The 20,706-nt window shown below is 35.0% G+C and overlaps 1 protein-coding gene across 28 annotated transcripts in view; it reads right to left on the reverse strand.

Moving 5' to 3' along the window:
• SUPT20H (SPT20 homolog, SAGA complex component) overlaps positions 1-20,706 on the reverse strand; it is a 63,109-nt gene that overhangs the window by 21,252 nt on the left and 21,151 nt on the right. For 15 of the 28 annotated variants that reach the window (XR_001622260.2, XR_008911396.1, XR_008911395.1 and 12 more), the window contains 9 exons: positions 17,665-17,697; positions 16,790-16,907; positions 15,450-15,578; positions 12,026-12,125; positions 11,655-11,813; positions 9,602-9,908; positions 8,519-8,673; positions 5,566-5,621; positions 691-852 (listed from right to left, as the gene is read on the reverse strand). Coding sequence is in view for 22 of the 28 variants with exons in the window: in XM_056794785.1 (XP_056650763.1) it covers positions 691-852; positions 5,566-5,621; positions 8,519-8,673; positions 9,602-9,908; positions 11,655-11,813; positions 12,026-12,125; positions 15,450-15,578; positions 16,790-16,907; positions 17,665-17,697 (1,219 nt within the window). In the remaining 6 variants the exon portion in view is untranslated. The remainder of the gene's footprint in view (positions 1-690; positions 853-5,565; positions 5,622-8,518; positions 8,674-9,601; positions 9,909-11,654; positions 11,814-12,025; positions 12,126-15,449; positions 15,579-16,789; positions 16,908-17,664; positions 17,698-20,706) is intronic. The other 13 variants (XR_008911399.1, XR_008911398.1, XM_016421910.2 and 10 more) reach the window with 4 other exon arrangements.

Genomic DNA, 20,706 nt, shown 5'->3' on the forward strand with positions numbered 1-20,706 from the left:
TTTGTATGTCCCCAAAGTTACTAAACTGTGCATATACCCTTTGACTCATATATACCACCAACAGGTCTATATCCCAAAAAGGAAAAGGATCTACTACATGTATAGAATATTTATAGAAGTTCTTTATGTAGGATCAAAAAGTTGGAAACTAAAGGGTTAGCTTCTTATTAGGCAGTGGCTAAACAAATTGTGGTATATGAGTGAAATGGATGACTATGTCATAAGAAATGAAAAAAAAAGAGGGCAGATTCAAAGAAAACTGGAGAAACCTCTATCAACTTATACAAAGTAAAATGAGCAGAACTCAAAGAACAATATATACGACAGCAATATTGTAACAAAAAACTATTTTGAAAGACTTCTAGAGATCTGTTTAACACAAGGATAAACCACAATGGCCAATATAGGAACAATGTATGCTTACAGAAAAGATCTTTTTCCTTTAGCTTTAGTTTAATTAGGAGAGGGTGAAGGGAATAATGAGAATTATGGATTATAAATGCATGTAAATTGTTTTTTAAAAAAAAGAAGTTAAATTGAAAACCAAACAATTCATATTATAGTACAAACTTCTCCCCATTTCTTGACTATCTAGGACATGTCACATTCTGTATGGTACTTTGTAAAAACAAAACAAAACAAAACAATAAATATTGGTGGAGAGTCTTACCCAGAACAAAGAAAGCATACCTGTTCTCCTGGCCGCTGAGGACTTGAAGTTGTAGGGGGCTGAGGCTGTTGCTGTGGAGAAAAGGGAGAGAGTTGCTGCTGCTGCTGTTGCTGCTGCTGCTGCTGTTGCTGCTGCTGCTGCTGCTGTTGGAGTGGATTGAAAATGAGTGAACCTCCTGGAAGCTGTTAAGGAATTTAAAAATTGTTAATTGGCTAAACTCACATTATTTTAATATAATTTTAAAATGAAATTTTAATATCTGGATCATTGGATCTTAAGATTTGGAATTGGACGGGGTCTCAAAAGCAACTAATTGCATCCCCTGATTTCAAAGATGAGGAAACTGAGGCCCAGGGAAGTTAAATAACATATTCTAAGACAAAGACACACCAGAAATCTCAAAAATGCACCGATTCCAGTCAGTGCTCAATTCACTTGATCCCAATATGAACAATACACTCCCAGAAACTTTTCTGCACATGATTTTTAAAATGAATGAAAAAGCACTTATTAAGCACTTATTATTGACAAGAACTGGGGATATTAAAAAAAAAAGATGACAATTCCTATTCTCAGGGAAATCACACTCTAATTGGGAGTGTTCAGAGGCAGGACAGCAGGATGTAGGTACTAAGGGCACAACTAACAGTGCCAAAGGTATCACTGGGATGTCTACCTCACATGAGCAGCCCCTTACCATTGAGAAAGAAGAGGAGGTTTGAGGGTCAGAAGGAGAGGGAATCCTGGGTTCCCTCTAGCTGGGATATGGTTCATTGTCCAGAATGGAGAGAGTAATTTTGAAGATTTAATACATTAAATAAAAGGCAAATTTTTAATATTTTTATGAACAAATATTTTCACAGATGATAAATTACTCTCCAAGTACCTCAGGATAAAGCCCTTTGTGAACTTCACTAAAGAAAAACTCAGATTCTGTTGGGTCCTAGAGGGAATTTCTAAAAGAGATGAAAAGCTAAAGGCCACTTGTAAAGAATACATACAACTCTTGTTGCCCACATTTTGTTTTAGGAATTTTCTTTGTCCAATTAAAAAAAATGTTATGGTACCTTCCTGATAAGGAAATTATCAACACAGATTCACCTGGGCTGAGAGACTGAATAATTTGCCTAAATTCACGTATAGGCAGGATTTCAACCTAAATCTTCCCGCTTCCAACTATTGATTTACATTGCCGATTAACTGTAGACTGATATTTTGGAATCTTGCTTTAAATAAGGAAAGATTTGTTATCTTAAAAATATTAGAATCATAATAAAAATGTGCACTAGATTTAGAATAAAAAATTAAGAAGTTTTATTATTAACTAAATGGGAACTAATAGCTAACCTGTTATAGATTAGAATTTTTATCTGTAAATACTTTTGAGATTCTTGGCATTTGCATACAGCTACAAAAACAATTCCTATAATGGTTCAGACACAAATAAAATTTTCATTCCATGGCCCTTTCAGCAGTAGGAAGAGATTGGCACTGGACCTGTGATTTCATTGGTATAGGAAGTCCTAGAGAAGGAACTTTCTATTCAATGCAGGCTGGCACCTTCTTTGTAATTTGAGTCTTAAGTTTCTTAGTCTGAGAGGATAAGTGACTTGCCTAGGACCACACAACCAGAATATACCAGAGGTCTTCTTGGCTCTAAGGTTGGCTCTCTTATCCACTATGCCATGCTGTCTCAGCTGCCTGGCACATGCACTAATAGAACAGAAGAAGGTTCTTAAATTAGACAAAGCATGCACACATGGAAAAAGCACCAGACTTGGAGAAGGCTTTTAAGTCCAAGCACCCTTCCTATAGATGAATCACTCTAAACCTGTTATATATGAACAATGAAGACCAATATGCTAATGTGTAAAATATTTAGTAACTATAAATGCTGTTTACATATGAAACGCTTCACCTACCATCATCCCCCCAACCAAAACAAACAAAAAAATGGCTAAAGAATGAGTATTAGTAAGGACAGATTAAACTTATGCTTAGTTTTCCTGACTGGTTCTCCCCTTTGGACAAATAGTATTAATAATAGTATCAATTTCTTTTCTGCTTTTTTGCAAATCAAAGAAGTGGGATTATTCTATACATTCCACATTTCCAAAGTTAACCAAATTTAAACTGAGAAAGAAAGACTATGGTGTGAAATTTCCTTGTTCTCTGTAATAGATATCTGCAAATAAATAAATAATAAATAAAAAACTGCACCAATTCTGTTTTATCAAATAAGCTCCAAATCTGAAGCAGAGATTTTCAGAATAAAGCAGTAGCTAGTCAGGAATTAAGGGAGTTATCTAAAACCCAGAAAAAACATTCTGCCATAGAACTTCTTGGATCAAGTACTGAGATGGCGATAAATACCTCCACCATTTTCTCAAATAACACATCTCTTCTTTGATGCTCATTTACTGACTTTTAACCCTTTAGATAAAACCTAAGAGGTGAAAGGAGCCTCAGGAAGGCAAGGCATAGACTAGAAATTGTGGAGGCAGATAGAAATTTTTAGCTATTATGAATGAGTAAGGAAATTCAAAGAGGTCCCTTTTCTTAAAAGGAAGAGTTTTAGGTCTTAAGGAAAACCTGGCAAAATATTGGTGCCAAAAGGGGGGAGGAATTGCACATAAATAGTAGATTCTAAGCAGCATTTTTAATAAACAAGGTTCTGATAGAACACTGAATTGCTCCCCAGTACCAGTAAAGTTTATGCATTTTAAAGCCTCAAGGCAGGAAACAGGGAGATAAGAAGAGAACCTTTGTGACTAGGAAAGCTAATCCATTCACCTATAGATTTATGCAGAAGTTCAATGGTAAATGAGTCCTTATTGTCAATGAATAAATACTCAGAAAAATGAAATGTGTACACAAAACTGTCAGGAGAATTATTTTAACAAATTTTTATCTATAGATTTTACATTAGCTAATTCAGTTGCAACGTTATTGTTTTCATACTCAATAAGAGGAGTAAAAAGCCTAAGCTATTTAAGCATATTTAAGAAACCAATAAGAAAGGTTCAATGGCTGAGATGGCGACACAGCAAAGCACTGTGGAGTGCTCAGGGTGTGTTGGAGCACAAAGGACAACACAGCCATCCAATGCAGCTGAGGAAGTCTCCAGGTGTAACGATTTTTCGTGCCACTGGACCCAGGCTTCCAACGCCGAGAGAGTGGGACTGTCTCTGTGCATCGACTTTTCCACTTAAATCTCCTTCACTCACAAGTGTCTTTGTGCACATTCATCTATACACCATAGATGAAAACGCACAAAGACAATCGTCATCCTCGGTTACCGAGAGACTACTACTAAGAGTTTTTAAATCAGTTATCACTTCACCAATCAAAGATCTGCTTATCTATTTCTGTGTTGCTTCTTTGGCAGTCTCATTTTCTCTTCTACTGGACTTCAATGAATCCTTCAGCAAACCCCTTTCTTCCCAGTGTGTCAGCACTTCACTTTATATGCTATCCTGTGTGTGTGTGTGTGTGTGTGTGTGTGTGAAGACAAAACTTAACTATTGAAAAGTTTAGCTGAAATCTCACAACTATTAACTTCATCTATTAACAAAAACTTTGTGGAAGTAAAAAACCATTTACGTAGACTATTACATTGATTTGAACTCATTCAATAACTACTAATTTTGTTTCTAACCCAATAAAGTTTTATAAGAGAAAATCTAGATGACCATTTCTTGAGCTTTAAATTAGCTTTCTGTTTAGGACTGATTTTGTTCAACCCAGTCTGATTAGATGCAGTTAGAAAGATATTGGCAAGGGTAGGTGGCTCAGTGGATTGAGAGCCAGGCCTAGAGATGGAAGGTCCTGGGTTTAAATTTGACCTCAGATAATTCGTAGCTGTGTGGGCAAGTCAGTTAACTGCTTTTGCCTAGCTATTATCATTTTTCTGCCTTGGACTCAATACATGGCACTGATTCTAAGATGGAGGGTGTGAGTTAAATAAAATACTGCAACTTGATTATAACATTTACTGTGGACATTTTTTTATCATATATCATAAGGACTTAAATAGATGAAGTTAAATCATACATATTCTCTGAAACATAATTAAATGTGGTAAAAACCTAAAACATTAATTCATGCTAGAAATATCAGTCAAGTCCCTCCATACTTGTATTAAAAAGGATCATCTCCTACCTAAATATGATCCTGATGGTAGCAATTATCAGTACTTCTAGGTAGACATAAAAGACTAATGAGAGCTAATAATATTTTCCACAATGTATATACAAGCATGTTCTTTTTTGGTTTGTAGCTAGCAGCCATCACTATATGCCTCTTCAATACACAGTTAAGTCTAAAACTTTTGCACTAAAAGAGTAGAAAGGAAATAAAAGAGTATCAGTGAAATAGGAAAAAAAATAGGGATCAGGAAGATGTTCAGATGCAGATAGAGAAAAGCAGAGCAATGTGGGTCTTCTACAACGTTAAGTATAACATTAAATGGAACAAACCATGTGTAATGGATTCATGGTTTCATATTTTCTAAACTTCTTTGTGTATGGAAACATTCAAGTTTATTGATGATTTTTAAGTTTATAATAAAGTTTATTAAAAATAGCATTTAATGTCATATACTAGTTTATAATGCTTAGTAATGGACAAATCCAAAATAGGAACTATATAACCCAGGGTAAAACTACATTTTCTCTCTCTCCCTTTCAGGATTAGATCAGCTCTTCCCCTTCAGAGGTGCCCAGGCCAGTCAGACTGGGGACACAATATTGACTGGGCCTTTTCAGCTTCTTTGCAATGTTTCGTCATACTCCTGATAAAGCCCCTCTTGTGCTAAAAATAATCAGTATGTACTATCATATCTTAAACATACACACATATAGTAGAACTGTGATAAAACAGAATCTTGTGTTTACCTGGAGTAGATTTAAAGGCCTGAGACTGGAAGTATTTTTTAAACCAAAGGGAACACCTGACAAAGAAAAGGTTTTTTTTAAATTATAAAAAGGAATCAACACAACAATCTAATGCATTAAAATAGGTTTGAATTTGGTAATTATCCACCAACATTATTTTTAAAATGTTATCAATAAATCATGACTATTTTTAGTTTTGCTTGTATTTTGTCCAACAATTATATTTGACATAGTAATAAAATTAAAAAAATAATATTGATTATAATTAAGTGGTAAATTTCAGAACCTAGAACTTCTTAAGGAATCATTCTTGGAAGCACAGTATTATGCAGGCACCATGAATATCACTACAATCACGATTTTTGAGTGCGGATACCTTTCATTTAGACTATATATTTATCTTGTACATACATAAAGATTTGCAGGCTATCTCTCCCAATAGCATGAGCTCCTTTAAAGCAAAGGTCATGTTTCTGTATGCCTGTCTAAGCTTCCTCAATACTTCACACAGTAACTGACATGTAACATGCCCTCAATAAATGCCTATTTGGGGTAGCTAGGTGGATAAGAGAGCCAAGCCTAGAAACAGGCAGTCCTGGGTTCATATCTGATCTTAAACACTTCCTAGCTGTGTGACCCTGGGCAAGTCACTTAACTCCAATTGCCTAGCCCTTACCACTATTCTTTCCTAAAATCAATACCTAGTATCAATCCTAAGACAGAAAGTAAGGATTTTTAAAATGCTTATTGAATAATTATGTATTTCAAATCTTTTATGTAGATAGTGCATATATTTATAGATTTGAGACTTAAAGTATACAACTGGGAAAAGATACCATACCAATACTTCAGAACATTTTAGTCTAAGTTACTTGAGAAAAGCAATTCAACTAATCTAGATAGGCCACAACTCAATACAGACCCAGCCCATCACCAGAAGCCAAGTTCCTCATATTCTAAATTAAACCTTGGCAGACTATACATTTATAATATTTCTCAGAAGTACCTGTGATGCGTTTTTGTTAAAATAAAAACCTTTATCCTCTGTCCTAGAATCAATACTGTGTACTGGTTCCAAGTAATCAGAGCAGTAAGGCCTAGACCAGTGATGGCAAACCTTTTAGAGATCACATACCATGCACCGTTGCCTCCCAGATCCTATGCTGTGCACCCCCCTCCCTTTCCCTAGATAGGTGAGGAAAGAAATATTCCCATTGGGCTGCTGTGAAGAAGGGCAGGTAAAGTGAAAAAAATATCCTCAGCATAGTGGAGAGGGAGAGGGGAGCACCAAGTCCCTCTGGCTTTCTAGTAACAAACTCTGGCGGGAAATGGCTCTGTGTGACCTTTTTGGTACATGTTCCATAGGTTTGCCATCACAGTGATAAGGCAATGGGGGTTGTGACTTTCCCAGAGTCACATATATAGGAAATGCCTGAGGTCAGACCTGAACCTAGTACCTCCCATCTCTAGGCCTGTCTTTCTATCCACAGAGTCACCCAGCTGCCCCATGATATGGTTTTAATAAAGCATAAAGGGGTGCATGAAATCAGAGAAGCCATGATAAGTGCTAAGCTAAGCTTGCAAATAAATTCTACAGAGAGTCCAAAAAGAGGGAGGTTTATTTCATTCATAAATCAAGGAACAACTGTAATTTGTTAGGGAAAAGCCCCCAAATTCTGCATGCTTCTATCTCTTGCCAAATGACTTAGTATTATCTGACACAGTGTCATTAAGCATACATGTGGGGGCCTCTGTATATCTTTAAACCACCTCAAATTTACAATCAAGAGAATGTTGGGGATCTAGTACATATGCAAAATCAAAACTATTTTACATAACTCTAGTTCCTAGAAAGTTCTGAATCCCCAGAACTGAAGTTATGACTCTTAAGTATATTGATGGAAAATTCAATTTTTTAATACTATTTTCAATTTAATCTGGCTATATAAAAAAAATAAAGTCTAATGCGGGGAAAGACGAGAGATGCATGATACTCAACTGTAGGAATCTCAAATGCCTTTGTACAGGCAATTGAAAACATACATTTTATTTTAAACTCTTACCTTCTTAGAATCGATACTAAGAATCAGTTCCAAGGCAGAAGAGTAGTAAGGACTAGGCAACTGGGATTAAATGACTTGCCCAGAGTCACACAGCTAGAAAATATCTGAGGCTAGATTAGAACCCAGGATCTCCTGTCTCCAAGCCTGGCTCTCTATCCACTGAGCCACTTAGCTGCCCCTATACAATACATTTTCGTTAAATTACAATTGGACTCAATGATTATCTTTTAGGCAAAATCCCAAATAAACAATAAGGCTCTTTTATTTAGTTCCTTATAAAAAGTGAAACCAACAACTTAAAAAAATTTTTATGCATCTTAAATTCATTTTCTAGAGTCAGGAAAACATTTTAACAAATTAAGTTAATTTGAAGGTGAACTGTTTGCTTTCTCATTCTTGTAACTGATGAGAAAAACTTGATTTTTCAAATTGTTTCATAAAAAGCACTTTGAATGCTCATATGTCTGGCCAATAGTAGCTTTTTACTAAGGACCTATATTCTAATACTGTTTTAAAGGCTCTTTACAGGAAGCATAAATACAAAGAATTACAGAATTTGAGTTGGAAGAGAACTCAAAGGTCATTTGGAACAACCCTTCCTTGAGCAACAAAGAGCCTACTTAAGTCACTATTAGTATAGACCTCGTAAGGCAAATCAAATTCAAAATAATTTATAGATTTAAGAATTCTGCAAAGGAAACACTCTTGATGGCATTTACAAGTTTAACATTTTTAGTTTTATAACAAATAAGAAGCCAAAGCCCTCAGTGATAATGTTAAGATAATGTACTATATGTAGCAAAGTCAAAGGCTTGTACTTTCATGTTCAGGGTGATCTTGACAATATAAACATTTTCTCTTCCTGATTACATTTTTTAAAATATACGCACCTGACTGAGAGGCTGACTGCATTGCAGCTGGCAAAGCACCTGGTACCAGACCTCCTGAAGGTAAAATGCCACTCAGATTTAAACCTGCAGGGGTTATGGCACCAGAATTACACCCGAGCATGGGATTTGAACTGCTCATCAATGCTTGTGCTCCACTGCAGATGAGGAAAAAACATGTATTAAATCCAAAATAGTAACAATTTTTTTCTCTTTGACAGCAGTAAACATTTAACTCAGGACAAGTTTACAGTCATTAGTGATGATGACTAGGTTAAATCTACTCATTCAGTTTGTCTCTCTTTAAAAATGCATGATTTTGTGAAATGCACAAAAAACCCCAAATTTCACTGGGATTTTTTTGACCCATCTATTTTGACAAATCTGTGATATCAAAGCTTTAGCAATGATTTATTTTTTTTCTGTACATTTTCATTAGGAAATGTAAATGTACTAAACTCATCACAGAATCAATTCTAGAAGCAGTTAGCTCTTCCGTGAAAAAAAACAACTAACATAATTTGCATGTAAAAATTGGTATCAAATTATACATATGTGTTTCCTTTCTTTTCCTTGAGCATAGACTATTTTATTTTCTTGTTCTTTTTATGCTATATGCTGACTTCAGACTAGTGAAACTATGCTTTATATAATAAAAAGAACCTTAAAAATGTAATATGGGAAAATGAAAAAAGATTCTGTCAAAAGAGAAAGCTAAAAAGGATGTAATATTGAGAAATTCACTCAAAAGATTTCACTGTATTATATGTGAGTATAAAGAACAAGAACAATGGGAAAATATTTCAATAAGAAGAGCTATAATACACGATTTGTAGCTGTTATCTTTTCTAAAAACTAAACATGCATAATTTTGGAAGTGTTCATATCTACATTTGAACTAAAATAATTTTCACATTTGGATAATGTAGAATTTATTCTTAGTTTTACAATTAAGTTCATTATACTTTAGCCTAGGAAATTTAGAACCATCTATTTTTCTTGGGCTTTGAATCTTTCTGAAAATACATCTGAGGATTATGACTCATGTAAATTAATGAGAAAACATTAGCAGCAAAGCAAACTTACCACACAGAGCCCACTACATTGATGAAGTTAAGTCCAGCAGGGTTTGCCATGACTTGGGTAGACGTAGTTCCTGTAGTTATAGATGTTACCATGGTGGAAAGAGGAATGGTCATTACAGGCATTGCCTGGCTCAGAGACATTTGCTGCTGAGCAAACGGGGTTAACAAAGTGGGCTGAGGGGTGAAGCCTGAATCTTGGGGAGTAGGGGTAGCACAAGGGGTAATAGGAGTTGAGCTCTGAGCATCAGGAGGGTGTGGGGTCGATGAAGGGGTTGGTGTAGGAGTAGATGGCTTAGGAGTTCCAGATCCTGCTCATTGAGAAAAATAAAAAGTGCTAGTTTGTTATAAAAAGCCAGTCCTTTTTAAAATAAGGTTAATGGAATCTTACTTAGCACTGACAATTTGTTTCAGTTTTTTTTAAGCAGTAAACTGCAGTGTTAATTTCTACATATGATACAAGAGTGTTGCTACACTCAATCACAATTAAGGATGCAGTATATCACCTAAAAAGTCCATTAGTGACAGTTTTACTATTACATTGCTAATACAAATTTGAATTTTTCCAACATCCATTTAAGTTAAAATTCTTATTTTATATATATGTATGTTTATATATTTTTACTAAAGTTCTGAAGCAACCCAAATTAATTCTTATCATGAATCATTTAAAAATTGTTTTAACTTTTAAACTACTTATATAATTTCTACAATAATTTGATAAATCTGAATCAAACTGATAATAGTATTAATAAATTAGGTTTGGCCAATAAACAAAAAAATTGGGCACCTATATATATATATGTATATATGAATAAATATAATTTCCAACATAGTTCACCCAAATCATAAAAGCCGATAATAATGCAAATATCTTAAAGGTGAAAATACTGTATCTTTAACAGTAACTGTGTATTTCTCTTTAAATGTAGAATGTATAGAAAATCTGTTGTGAATGCAGTACGCACAGTTTATCAATTAAAAAAAAGAAAACAAAAAAAAAAGCAAAACCAAAAGCTCTTGAGGTGTTTTCTTTTTTAGCTTTCATGTCCTGCAGAAAGAAAGGAAAGAAATGTGAATGTCCAGAAGCTGTCACCCAACCCTTACTTCTAGTAACAACCGTGTGCAGTAGAGTAACATAATCCATACCCCCAACATAAGAAGGTGTGAAGAAGACTTAGAGAATTTATCAAAGATTTTTGTTTTTCTTTGTGCAAAACAAGAAGGCAGAAAAATTACACCTTTTGAGCTATCAGGATGAAGATGCTTATAACTAATGCAGAGAACCACACTCTACCACTGTGCCATGTACTAAAAGGTTCAGTACACAAAGTCTATTTAAAAAATGTAAAAACTGGAATGTAGTTTCTTTGGACAAATATGTTTCTAAAATGTCTTAAGATTCATTTTTATTTTAAGAAGTTAGTTCAACACTGAGCTAGAATTATAGTAATCATGTTAACTGACATCTAAATCTTTGAGATCACTTGGTTGGAAAAAAGTTCTATTTTAATATCTTCAGTATAATGCTTTACAATCATTATCACAGTTTTACAATCGACAATGATTTATAAAACAGTATAGGAGTGTTTTTTAAAAATCAGCTTTTAATTTATTGCATTACCACCTTAAGACTAAACAGATTGTTACATACACAAAGATATAACTGCTGTATCCCCTAGGACAATTTTATCAAATCTGCTGTATAACTTATGTAAAATGCAAAGTGGTCCAAGGTACACTGGTATCAAGAACACTTTGGAATCTCACTGTCAACATTATCAGGATATTTTTTTAAAGGAAAAAAGTAACACATAGCAAATCTATTAGAAACGTATACACAAGGGTGCATACATAAATACAGAAAAACATACAATACAATAAACATAAAGTACATATAATCAACAAGAGACCTGCCTGCACCTTTGCAAAACTGATACAATTGGGGCCCACTGTACAACCATTTAAGTTTTATTATTCCATTGGCCAAGAAGTCTTGGAATGCATTAATGCAAAAGCCTATGAATATTTAATGGAGAATTTAGGTTGTGACTCACTTTGTGATGAGCTGGCAGGTGACAGTGCAGCTGGAGAAAGCATGCTAACTTGACTAAGATCCATGGAAGGTTTTCGAGAAAGACCAGGTGGCTTAGAAGTGGGGGGAGGAGTTGGGGACTTAAGATGGCTGCCTGATTGTTGTGGACTAAAAATATTACCTGAAAAAGAATAAATTTATATTGTTATTTTGAACTATTTCATAGGAGAGATTTTTAATTATGTAAAGCTACAAATGCAAGTCAAAAAAGTTTTAATAAATTAATCTTTATCACATTGTTTTTACAATTAATCAGTTGTTATCCAAAACAATTCCCCCAAAGAGAAATAAAAACATGGGCAAAATAAAGAGGAAATGGAAGGCCTGAATTACCTGAAGAGCTACTTCCTGAACTCGAAGGAAGTTTAATGGGTGGAGGCCGATGTTTTACTCCCTTTCCCAACACAGATGGCTGAATCAATAAGCTCTCGGGCTATTAAAAAGAAAAAATAATTAATACATACTTATCAAGGCTAAGATTATTACCCAAAATATAGGAATTATGAAACAACAAAATCACATAAGTGAAAAAAAAATTCACTCACTAAAAAATAGATTTAGTAATACAGAGATCAATTTCAAGGACTATGATCTAATAAGTACTACAATGTCAGTTTAAATTGATTTGTGAGAGGTTACTTGTTTTGTGTGAGATTTATGGGCTACCAATAATGGGCAGAGGAAATGAGAGGAGAGCTTAGGATATTCACCTCAATGTAATCGTGGTCCTACCCAGGATTGCAATTATATCTTTAGAATGTGAGCTTTCCTTTTGCTTTGAAAATACTTTTAAAAAGCTAATCTGATAGTTGTGGAAGAGATTGCCAGGCCAACATGAGCCAAAAGCCAAAAGCAGGTATTTTTTTTTGTCCATTCTCTAGAGGACATGCTCTCTGTATTACCCTCCTAGCAAAAGAGAGAATGAGATCATGATATATAATATCAATTATATTGTACTGTTTGCAATTCTATTCATCTGAATGTCAACACCTCTGTAAAGAGATAACCAAGAAACCAACCAAAAGGCAGAAATAAAAGTCATTATTATTCATGTCCTTTATACCAGGAAGGACTAGAAATATCATAGAATATGACAGGAAAAGACCCTTTTATAAGAGTCCTCTAGTTCAGGTGTTTTTAAGCAGGGGGAATGGGAGAGGTGGTTGTGGTGGTGGTGGTGTGTTTGCATGCGTGTGTAAATATTCTGATTACATTATTTAAAAAATTAAGTCTTTTTCAAATAATGAATATTATTTCTTCTCCTCCTCCACTGGAAAAAAAAAAACCTTATAAAAAATATGAATAGTCCAGCAAAATAATATTATCATAAGTGTCCAAAATAACCTCTAAATCTGTCAGAGGTGGTTAACATTTTATCAAGAGCCCTCTGAAACTGTAGTTAGCTTCTGCTCTCTTGCCTCCCTTCTCCCAGAGTCCAATCTTGGGTTTGTACATTTTCTTACTTTACTTTTTAACCCTTCTTTGTGACCTATCTTCTCTTTCATTAATTTTGTCTAGATTAGGGCTAATTCCTCCCTTCTTATATCTCCTTTCCTTCTATTTCTCTATTGAGTAAACATATTTCTGTACCCAATTCTGTGTATTTTTCCTCCTCTGACCAGTTCAGATGAAAGAAAGGTTCAAGAATAGTCCACTCTATCCCATCTCCTTGTTTGTATACCCTCCTCTCTCTTTCCAGTCTTCTTCCAAGATCAGAAAAACAAAACACAATCACTCCCAGGCCTTCTGTTTTATTAGACTTCCTCTATGGCCTCTAATAATGATAGAGTTGAGGGTACAGTTCATTCTCTAGTCCCTTCAGAGTTGCTTATTCTTGTCTAATTGTTGTTTTTCTTGACTATAGTGTTTGTATTTCAACTCAGCTCTGATTTTTCCCTCAGGACTGCTTAGAAATTGTCTATTTCACAAAAACCCATTTCCCCTCCCTGTAGGATTATACTGTTTTCCTGAGTACATTATTCTTGGTTATAAATCTCTAGCTCTTGCTTTCAGGAATATTTCAAAACATAGATCCTTTCAATTGGTGGCTGCTATATTGTGTGTCTGATCCTGATAGTGGTTCTTTATTTAAAAATTTTTATTTCTGGCTACTTGTGAGGGTTTTTTAATTTTCTTTTGACTTGTAAGCTCTAGATTTTGACTATAATGTTCCGGGGTATTTCTGTTTTGAATTTTCTTTCAGGAAGTAACTGGTGGATATTTTTCTATTTTCACTTGGCCCTCAAATTCTAAGAGGTCAGGGAAGTTTCCTCTTATATTTCTCTGAACTGTGATATCAAAACTACTTTTTGGTCTTTCAAAGGCTTTCCAGTGATTCTGAAATTCTCCCTCCTTGATCTATTTTCCAGATCGGTTGCTTTTTTTAAAATGTGAGACTTTTTTTTAATTCTTACCTTCCACCTTAGAATCAATTCTATGTATTGGTTCCAAGGCAGAAGAGCTGCAAGGGCTAGGCAATGAGGGTTAAGTAACTTGTCCAGGGTCACACAGCTAGGAAGTATCTGAGGGCAAATTTGAACCTAGGATCTCTCATCACTGCGCTACCCAGATGCCCCCAATTTGAGACATCTTATATTTCCTTCTATTCTTTTTTTTTTCAGTCTTTTTGCTTTGTTTTAATATTTCTTTTTCTCATGAAGTCATTTTCTTCTATTCAATCCATATTCTAATTTTCAAGGAGCATGCTAGCCCTTTGTGCTCTTATCCCCCCCCCAAATTACTTTTTCTAATGCCTTCATTTCATTTATAAAGTCATTTCAGTTCTTTTAAAACTCGTTGTTCATCTCATCTAGATATTCTATTTGAACTTGTATCCAAATTGTGTTTTTTAGCTTTTGCTTATGAGATGTTTTGGGAGTCAGTCTCTTCTGGTATTGTGTCTTGACAGTCACTACCACATAATATCTCTTTATGGTACATTTTTTGTTGTTGTTGTTGCTCATTCTTCCAGACTTTATTTTAGGATAAGACTGTGCATTAGGGTAAAGCTATTCGAGAGAATGGTCATGATTCTTCCTGCTTCTTTTGTGGAGTTATGTTATTCCAGATCTCAGGGACAGTTCAGCATGGAAAACTGCAAACTCATCAGATCCATATTGGAAATTGAGTCCTGCCTTTTTGTTCTGAACTGAAAATTCATGAGAATTTGGGGCAAAGCAATACAACTATTGGCGTACCCTGACTGGAGCTGTATTATACAGCTTTTTGGAGTTCAACCAGAAGGAAAGCTCTGAAGGTTCAAACTGACAGGAATGCCGGCTCCCTTTTGATTTGTGCTTTCTGCCCTAGTTATTCTGCTGCAAAATTTAAACTGGTTTGGGAGCTGGATTTGAGACTGGAGTAGGTTCCCGAAGAGAGAGTCACAAAGCTATTCCTTGCTTCTATATTTTAGTTCTTAGTCTAAGACCTTTAACTGCTCTTTGCCTTGGACCTAGCCCCTACCCAGTCTAAACTGAATCTGTAACCCCACAATGGATATTAACAGAGCTACCTATTGGTATACACATTCCCTGTTCCCTGCATTGTCAGGTTTCTATGCCAAATTTGGGACCTCTTCTATCTCTTGTCTAGCTACATGTAGGTCCCTTGCTGTAAGGGTCTATGGAGGCCTGTGCTCCTGGCTAGAACTGTTTCCTTCCCTTTTCCCTATTTTTTTTTCCAGAACCTCCCATCCCTCTTTACCACAAACCTCTCTACTGGCTTCCCTATGACAATCTGGAACAGAAAAATGACTCACTGTGATTTTTTCTTGGATTTCCCGATCAGGACTTGGTCTGATGCGTTTTCTAGATCTTTGTGGAGTAGTTGTAGGGGACAGCTCAGCTGTACTACTTCCTTCTATTCCACCATCTTGGCTGGTCGATAACTGTATTTCAATATAATTGGTTTCCTTTGTAATACAATGTATTTTATTATATGCACTTAAGAACATTATTTTGAAAAATGGCATTAGACGTCACCAGATTTTCAAAGGAGTTTGTGAGATGAAAAAAGGTTAGTAACTCCTACTCTAACTCCAAATCCTTCATTGTAAGGAGGGAAATCCTGCTTAGAGAGGCGAAGTAATTGACAAAATCACATATCCTGCTTTTAACAGTTCAGAAGTCCAACATTCTTTCTATTACACCATGATTAACAAATAGCCTTTTAATAATCACATGACCTAAGGAATAAGTTTCAGAATGAGAAAACCTGGGGAATGTTATGGAAGGGATACATTTTTTTGTTTGCTTAAGTTTATACAATAGAATTGAATATGAATGAAAAGACAAGATTTACAACGATTAATCAAGTAAGATTTTGTGAAAAATTACTGTTCTAATATAAATATTACTATTTTAGCACAGAGATAGAGTTCACTAAGAATATTTGCTTCTAAATACAAAAGTTACCAAATATAGCAAACAATGAATGGCCAAAAAATTCCCAATATTTCTTTTTTAAAAATCCCTGCTTTCCATCTTAGAATCAATACGGTGTATTGATTTCAAGGCAGATGAGCTGTAAGGTCTAGACAATGGGGGTTAAATGACTTGCCCAGGGTTAAACAGCTAGGAAGTATCTAAGGTCATATTTGAACCCAGGGCCTCTGATCTCTGGACCTGGCTCTCAATTCATTGAGCCACCTAGCTGACCCTAAAAATTTCCCAATATGGTTCCTTGAGTTCAAAAAGTGAAAAACGTAATAGGAAAATACAGTATATACTAAGAATTTTATGTCACAATTAAAAACTTAAATGATTTACAAAGTACTTAGATAGGGATTATAGGCCCTAAAGAATTTATGTGGAACACTAAAGTAATCTTTTATAAGTAGATAACAGGTTAGGTTCTTCTTTTAACTCCTTTTTGACACTATCAATTTGTACATAGACAAGAACCCATAAGCAGTTTTAACTCTATTAAATAGGGAACTAAAAATTAAAGGACGATAAAAGCTTGTAGCTTGGCTGAGATCAAGATCTATGAATTATTATGTACATGAAGTGGCAAAAGAAATCCAACTTAAAAAAACTCAATCATTCTCACCATTCTGGTTGGAAAGTTAATCAAGAAAATAATATTGATTGATCTTACTTCCATTTCTTTCCCTGGAGAAAGTTGACTAAGACTGCCTGATCCACTTGAGTTATGAGACATCTTCACTGGACATTTGGCTTCATTCTGAATCAACTCTTGGTATTGACTAATTATTCTGAAAAAACATATACGTGTATTATATATATGAAAAGGATTCTGCTACTACTGCTTCAAATTAATTCATTACAGATATACTGAATAGATGAGAAAAATCTTATGAAATGTCCCTACATGTACAAGCTTAACCTTGACAGAAATACTTCATTTTTCAGTTTTTGGTATAGAATCAAGTTCCCACATTCATCAAAAATGACAAAGGTCCTATTCAATGATTGGATCATACCAACTAAATTTCCCATCTGACAATGTCAGTAATGCCATTGTACAGATGGCATTAAAATCTATTTTTTAGTTGAACCAAAAACCATCAAGATAAGATACCCACTATGTATAACTTGTAGCTTTTTAAAAAAACCCAATTTGTTATCCAGCTAAAATACTTTTGTTGTTGACTGAAAATCACCTTTCTTTTGCAGCCTCACTTAGTACTGTCCATTCACTAGCTTAAAAAAATTACACTTTAGGAATTTGTCAAATCATAATTTTAGAGCAATGAAGGACCACAGATTTCATCTAATTCAACACTTTCATTTTATAAATGAAGAAAATGAAGAAACCCAGAGATATGATGTGACTGCCTAAAATATACAAACTAGATTATAAAAGAATAGGGACCAAAAAAACCCTTAGGTTTTCTCATTCCTGATTTGTTATGCTTTGTCCTGTACCATGCAAATTTATTCCCTTTTGGATTGATTCTGTGCTTTTCCCACAATACAAAACAAGTAGAAAATAAGATATGATTGTTTTACCTTTCAGCATCAGTCTTTGATCCAATAAGGAACCTGAAGTATTAGAGAAAAATTAAGATATGAATTATATCTTGAGGCAGTAGGATAGTTAGCTGCAGAAAACTCAATTCAAAGCCAAATTTCAATGAGTTATAGTAGAAAAGTACAGTTCTATTAATATCGTGATTTTAAAAAATTACCAGTATAACATAAAGCAAGGTTTTGTACATTAGATTTTTTTTTAATCTAATGTACTACTTATCTGAAATCAAAGAAATGAAAATAATGTTCACGGTATTCCGACTTTCAAAATACATACAGTGAAATTTCCTAAACTGAAGTAAACAGGTAAATCTCTTTAAATAATCGGTAAACTTTTTGGAGGTGATTTCTAATGCCAGAACATGTGGTAGATAACTTTCAGAAGCAAATTTGCAATGTTTTGATAATCATAAGAGCCCTCTGATCTGTTGCTTTCCCTCCTTTTTTATACAATACGACCATTTTCTCCCCTCCAAGACTGCCTTTTTAACTAATTTCATTTGCTGTTACAAACATCTAGGTTTTAATATTTCAACTAGGTTTTTTTTTTTGTTTTGTTTTTTGGCATCTTTGTCTCCATGACTTCCTGGGATTCCCACTCTCTTAATACAAAGTTTTGGGTAAGCCTCACCATTTTATTTTATTGCCCAGGGAAAATGTTGTAGGTGAAAAATTTATAAATCTTTTAGGTCCTCATTTCTGCCTAACAAGTAAAAATGCAGCAGTCACGATAAGGTGGAAGAAAGAACTGAGAATAAAAACAGGTTAAAGAAGACAGCAGTTAGAGTACACATTCAAAAATAAGACTGACATCAGAGAGGAAGTGTTTTTTAGAGTTAAGCCTGAAGTGAGAGACTTCAGATGATGCTTTACCAATAGAGAAACTATTTAACACAGTATAATTCACTTTCTTTCAATTAAGAATTCCCTATACATTAACTGAGAACTCCTTGAGGGAAGGTAGTTTTTATATATGCCCCCATTACTTAGCACAGTACTTTGAATAGAGAAGGCTGTGTTGAATTGAATTGTAATTTGATATATTTTCCACCTCAGGGCTTGATTGCTGAGATCACCTTATAAAATCCTGCCCCTACAGAGTTCATAGTCTAATGCTGATGGGGGGGGGGGGGTTTGGGGGGGAAGAGGATGTACAAAAATACTATAGACAATGTCATGACTCTGTTTCCTCAATTGGAAAGTGGTGGTGGGTCATTAGATCCAATGGCCTTCAATACCCTTTTTCAAATTAATCAATTTAAGAAATAAATATCAGAGTTCACAAAAAATATATGACTCTAGGAAATCTTTTTGATTCAAACCCTTTCTTCATATATATTATATATAGGCAGAGACAGGCAGGTATAGCTATTTCTGAAACTGCATATAGCCCCAGTTTGATATTTAAGCCAACATTTCCCGAAATTTAGCCTATGACTTCTTGGTTCTTAGGAGTTAAGGATTTGGGGAAAATTTTTGGTTTTAAAAAGATACTATCAAGCTGGAGTGCGTCCTGAAAGAGGCAACCAACAAAGCAAAGTAATTAAAATTTCTTCTATATAGGAATTAGATGAGGGAATTAGGGTTATCCTAGAGAGAAGACTTAGAAGACGCATATTGGCTATAGCTAGATACCTGAAATACCTGAAAAGCTGTCAGGTGGAAGGAATAAACTTGTTTTACTTTGCCCCAAGGATAAAACTAGGAATGACACCATTAGAAGTTGGAGAGGTAGCTTGAGGCTGGATATATGAAGAAATTACTTAATATTAGTTAGCCATAAATGGAAAAGTCTACTTTAGGAGATAATTGGTAATTTTATAGAGACAATTTATGCTTCACCTATAGGAATGGGTTAGATCTGTGATGGTGAACCTATGGCACATGTGACCTTTCTATGGGCAGAAACAGGCCCCTAGCTTGGCCTGCTGGGAATCAGGCACCACCCCCAAACACAAGGGGGCATTGGAGCCTTCCCAAGGAGCTAGGCTTGGCCAACCTGTATCCCAGCCCCACCCCCTGGGTGGGTGAGATACTGCAAGCAGTTAGAGGGCAGGGCATGCAATTGGGGGCAGGCATGGCATACAATGGGGGATAGGGCACAGGCACACAGTCTGGGGGGGCTGGGTGGAACATTACAAAGGGTCCCTAAAAAAACTCCAAAAGGTTCACAATCACTGGGTTAGGTCATTTTTGGAGTCCCTTCCAACTCTGAGATTCTACTCTATTGTTATCAATACCCCATCTCAGTACATAATAAAAAAGGTTGCTCTAAGGATCAAATGAGATAATGTATGGTAAAAGACCTTGTGAAATTTAAAGCTTTTTATAAATGTGCATTATTATATTATTGCCTTCAGTGACTGTTTCAAAGCTTTTCTTATTCCCTTTTCTAAAGTTCTAAATGTAATCCAAATCCCAACTCTTTTTTATCAAATGACTTACTATTTTGGAAGACTGAGCTACAAATGGGTTTCCCTCATGACTGCTTTCATATCCTGCGACAGTAGTCATCCCTTTTACTTCCTACATACATTTCAATCTTTCCTTCTTTCCAGTCTCACTTCCCCTGTGCCTACAAATGTGCTACAACTTTCTGACCGTGCCAGATTGCCTATTCCATCCAGCCTTCTCATAATTGCTAAATTTCTTTATAAGTTCCCTAAACACAGAGATCCCTACACCACATGCCAGGTGCTCTACACTCTCCTTAATCCTTCATAATACAGAGTTTGTCCAGGAAAAGTAAGTTTTACTGAATTTTGCTTTTTTTAAGAGTGGCCTCCCAAACCAAAATTCAGTCTTTTTCTCAGTTCTTCTCTTGACATTCTTGGTATCATTCTTGACACTGAAACTTTTCCTCTTACTGGAAATTCTTTCTTCCATTGGATTTAGAGATATTGGACACAAATTATTCTCCTTCTCCCTGGTAATTCTCAGTATTCTTTAAGTTCCTTCTCTTTATCTGGTGTTTATTCCCTAAAGTTCTGTCTCCTGTAATTTTTGTTTTCTCTTTTGACA

This window comes from Monodelphis domestica, chromosome 4 (genome assembly GCF_027887165.1).
Source record: "Monodelphis domestica isolate mMonDom1 chromosome 4, mMonDom1.pri, whole genome shotgun sequence".
Lineage (NCBI taxonomy): Eukaryota > Metazoa > Chordata > Mammalia > Didelphimorphia > Didelphidae > Monodelphis > Monodelphis domestica.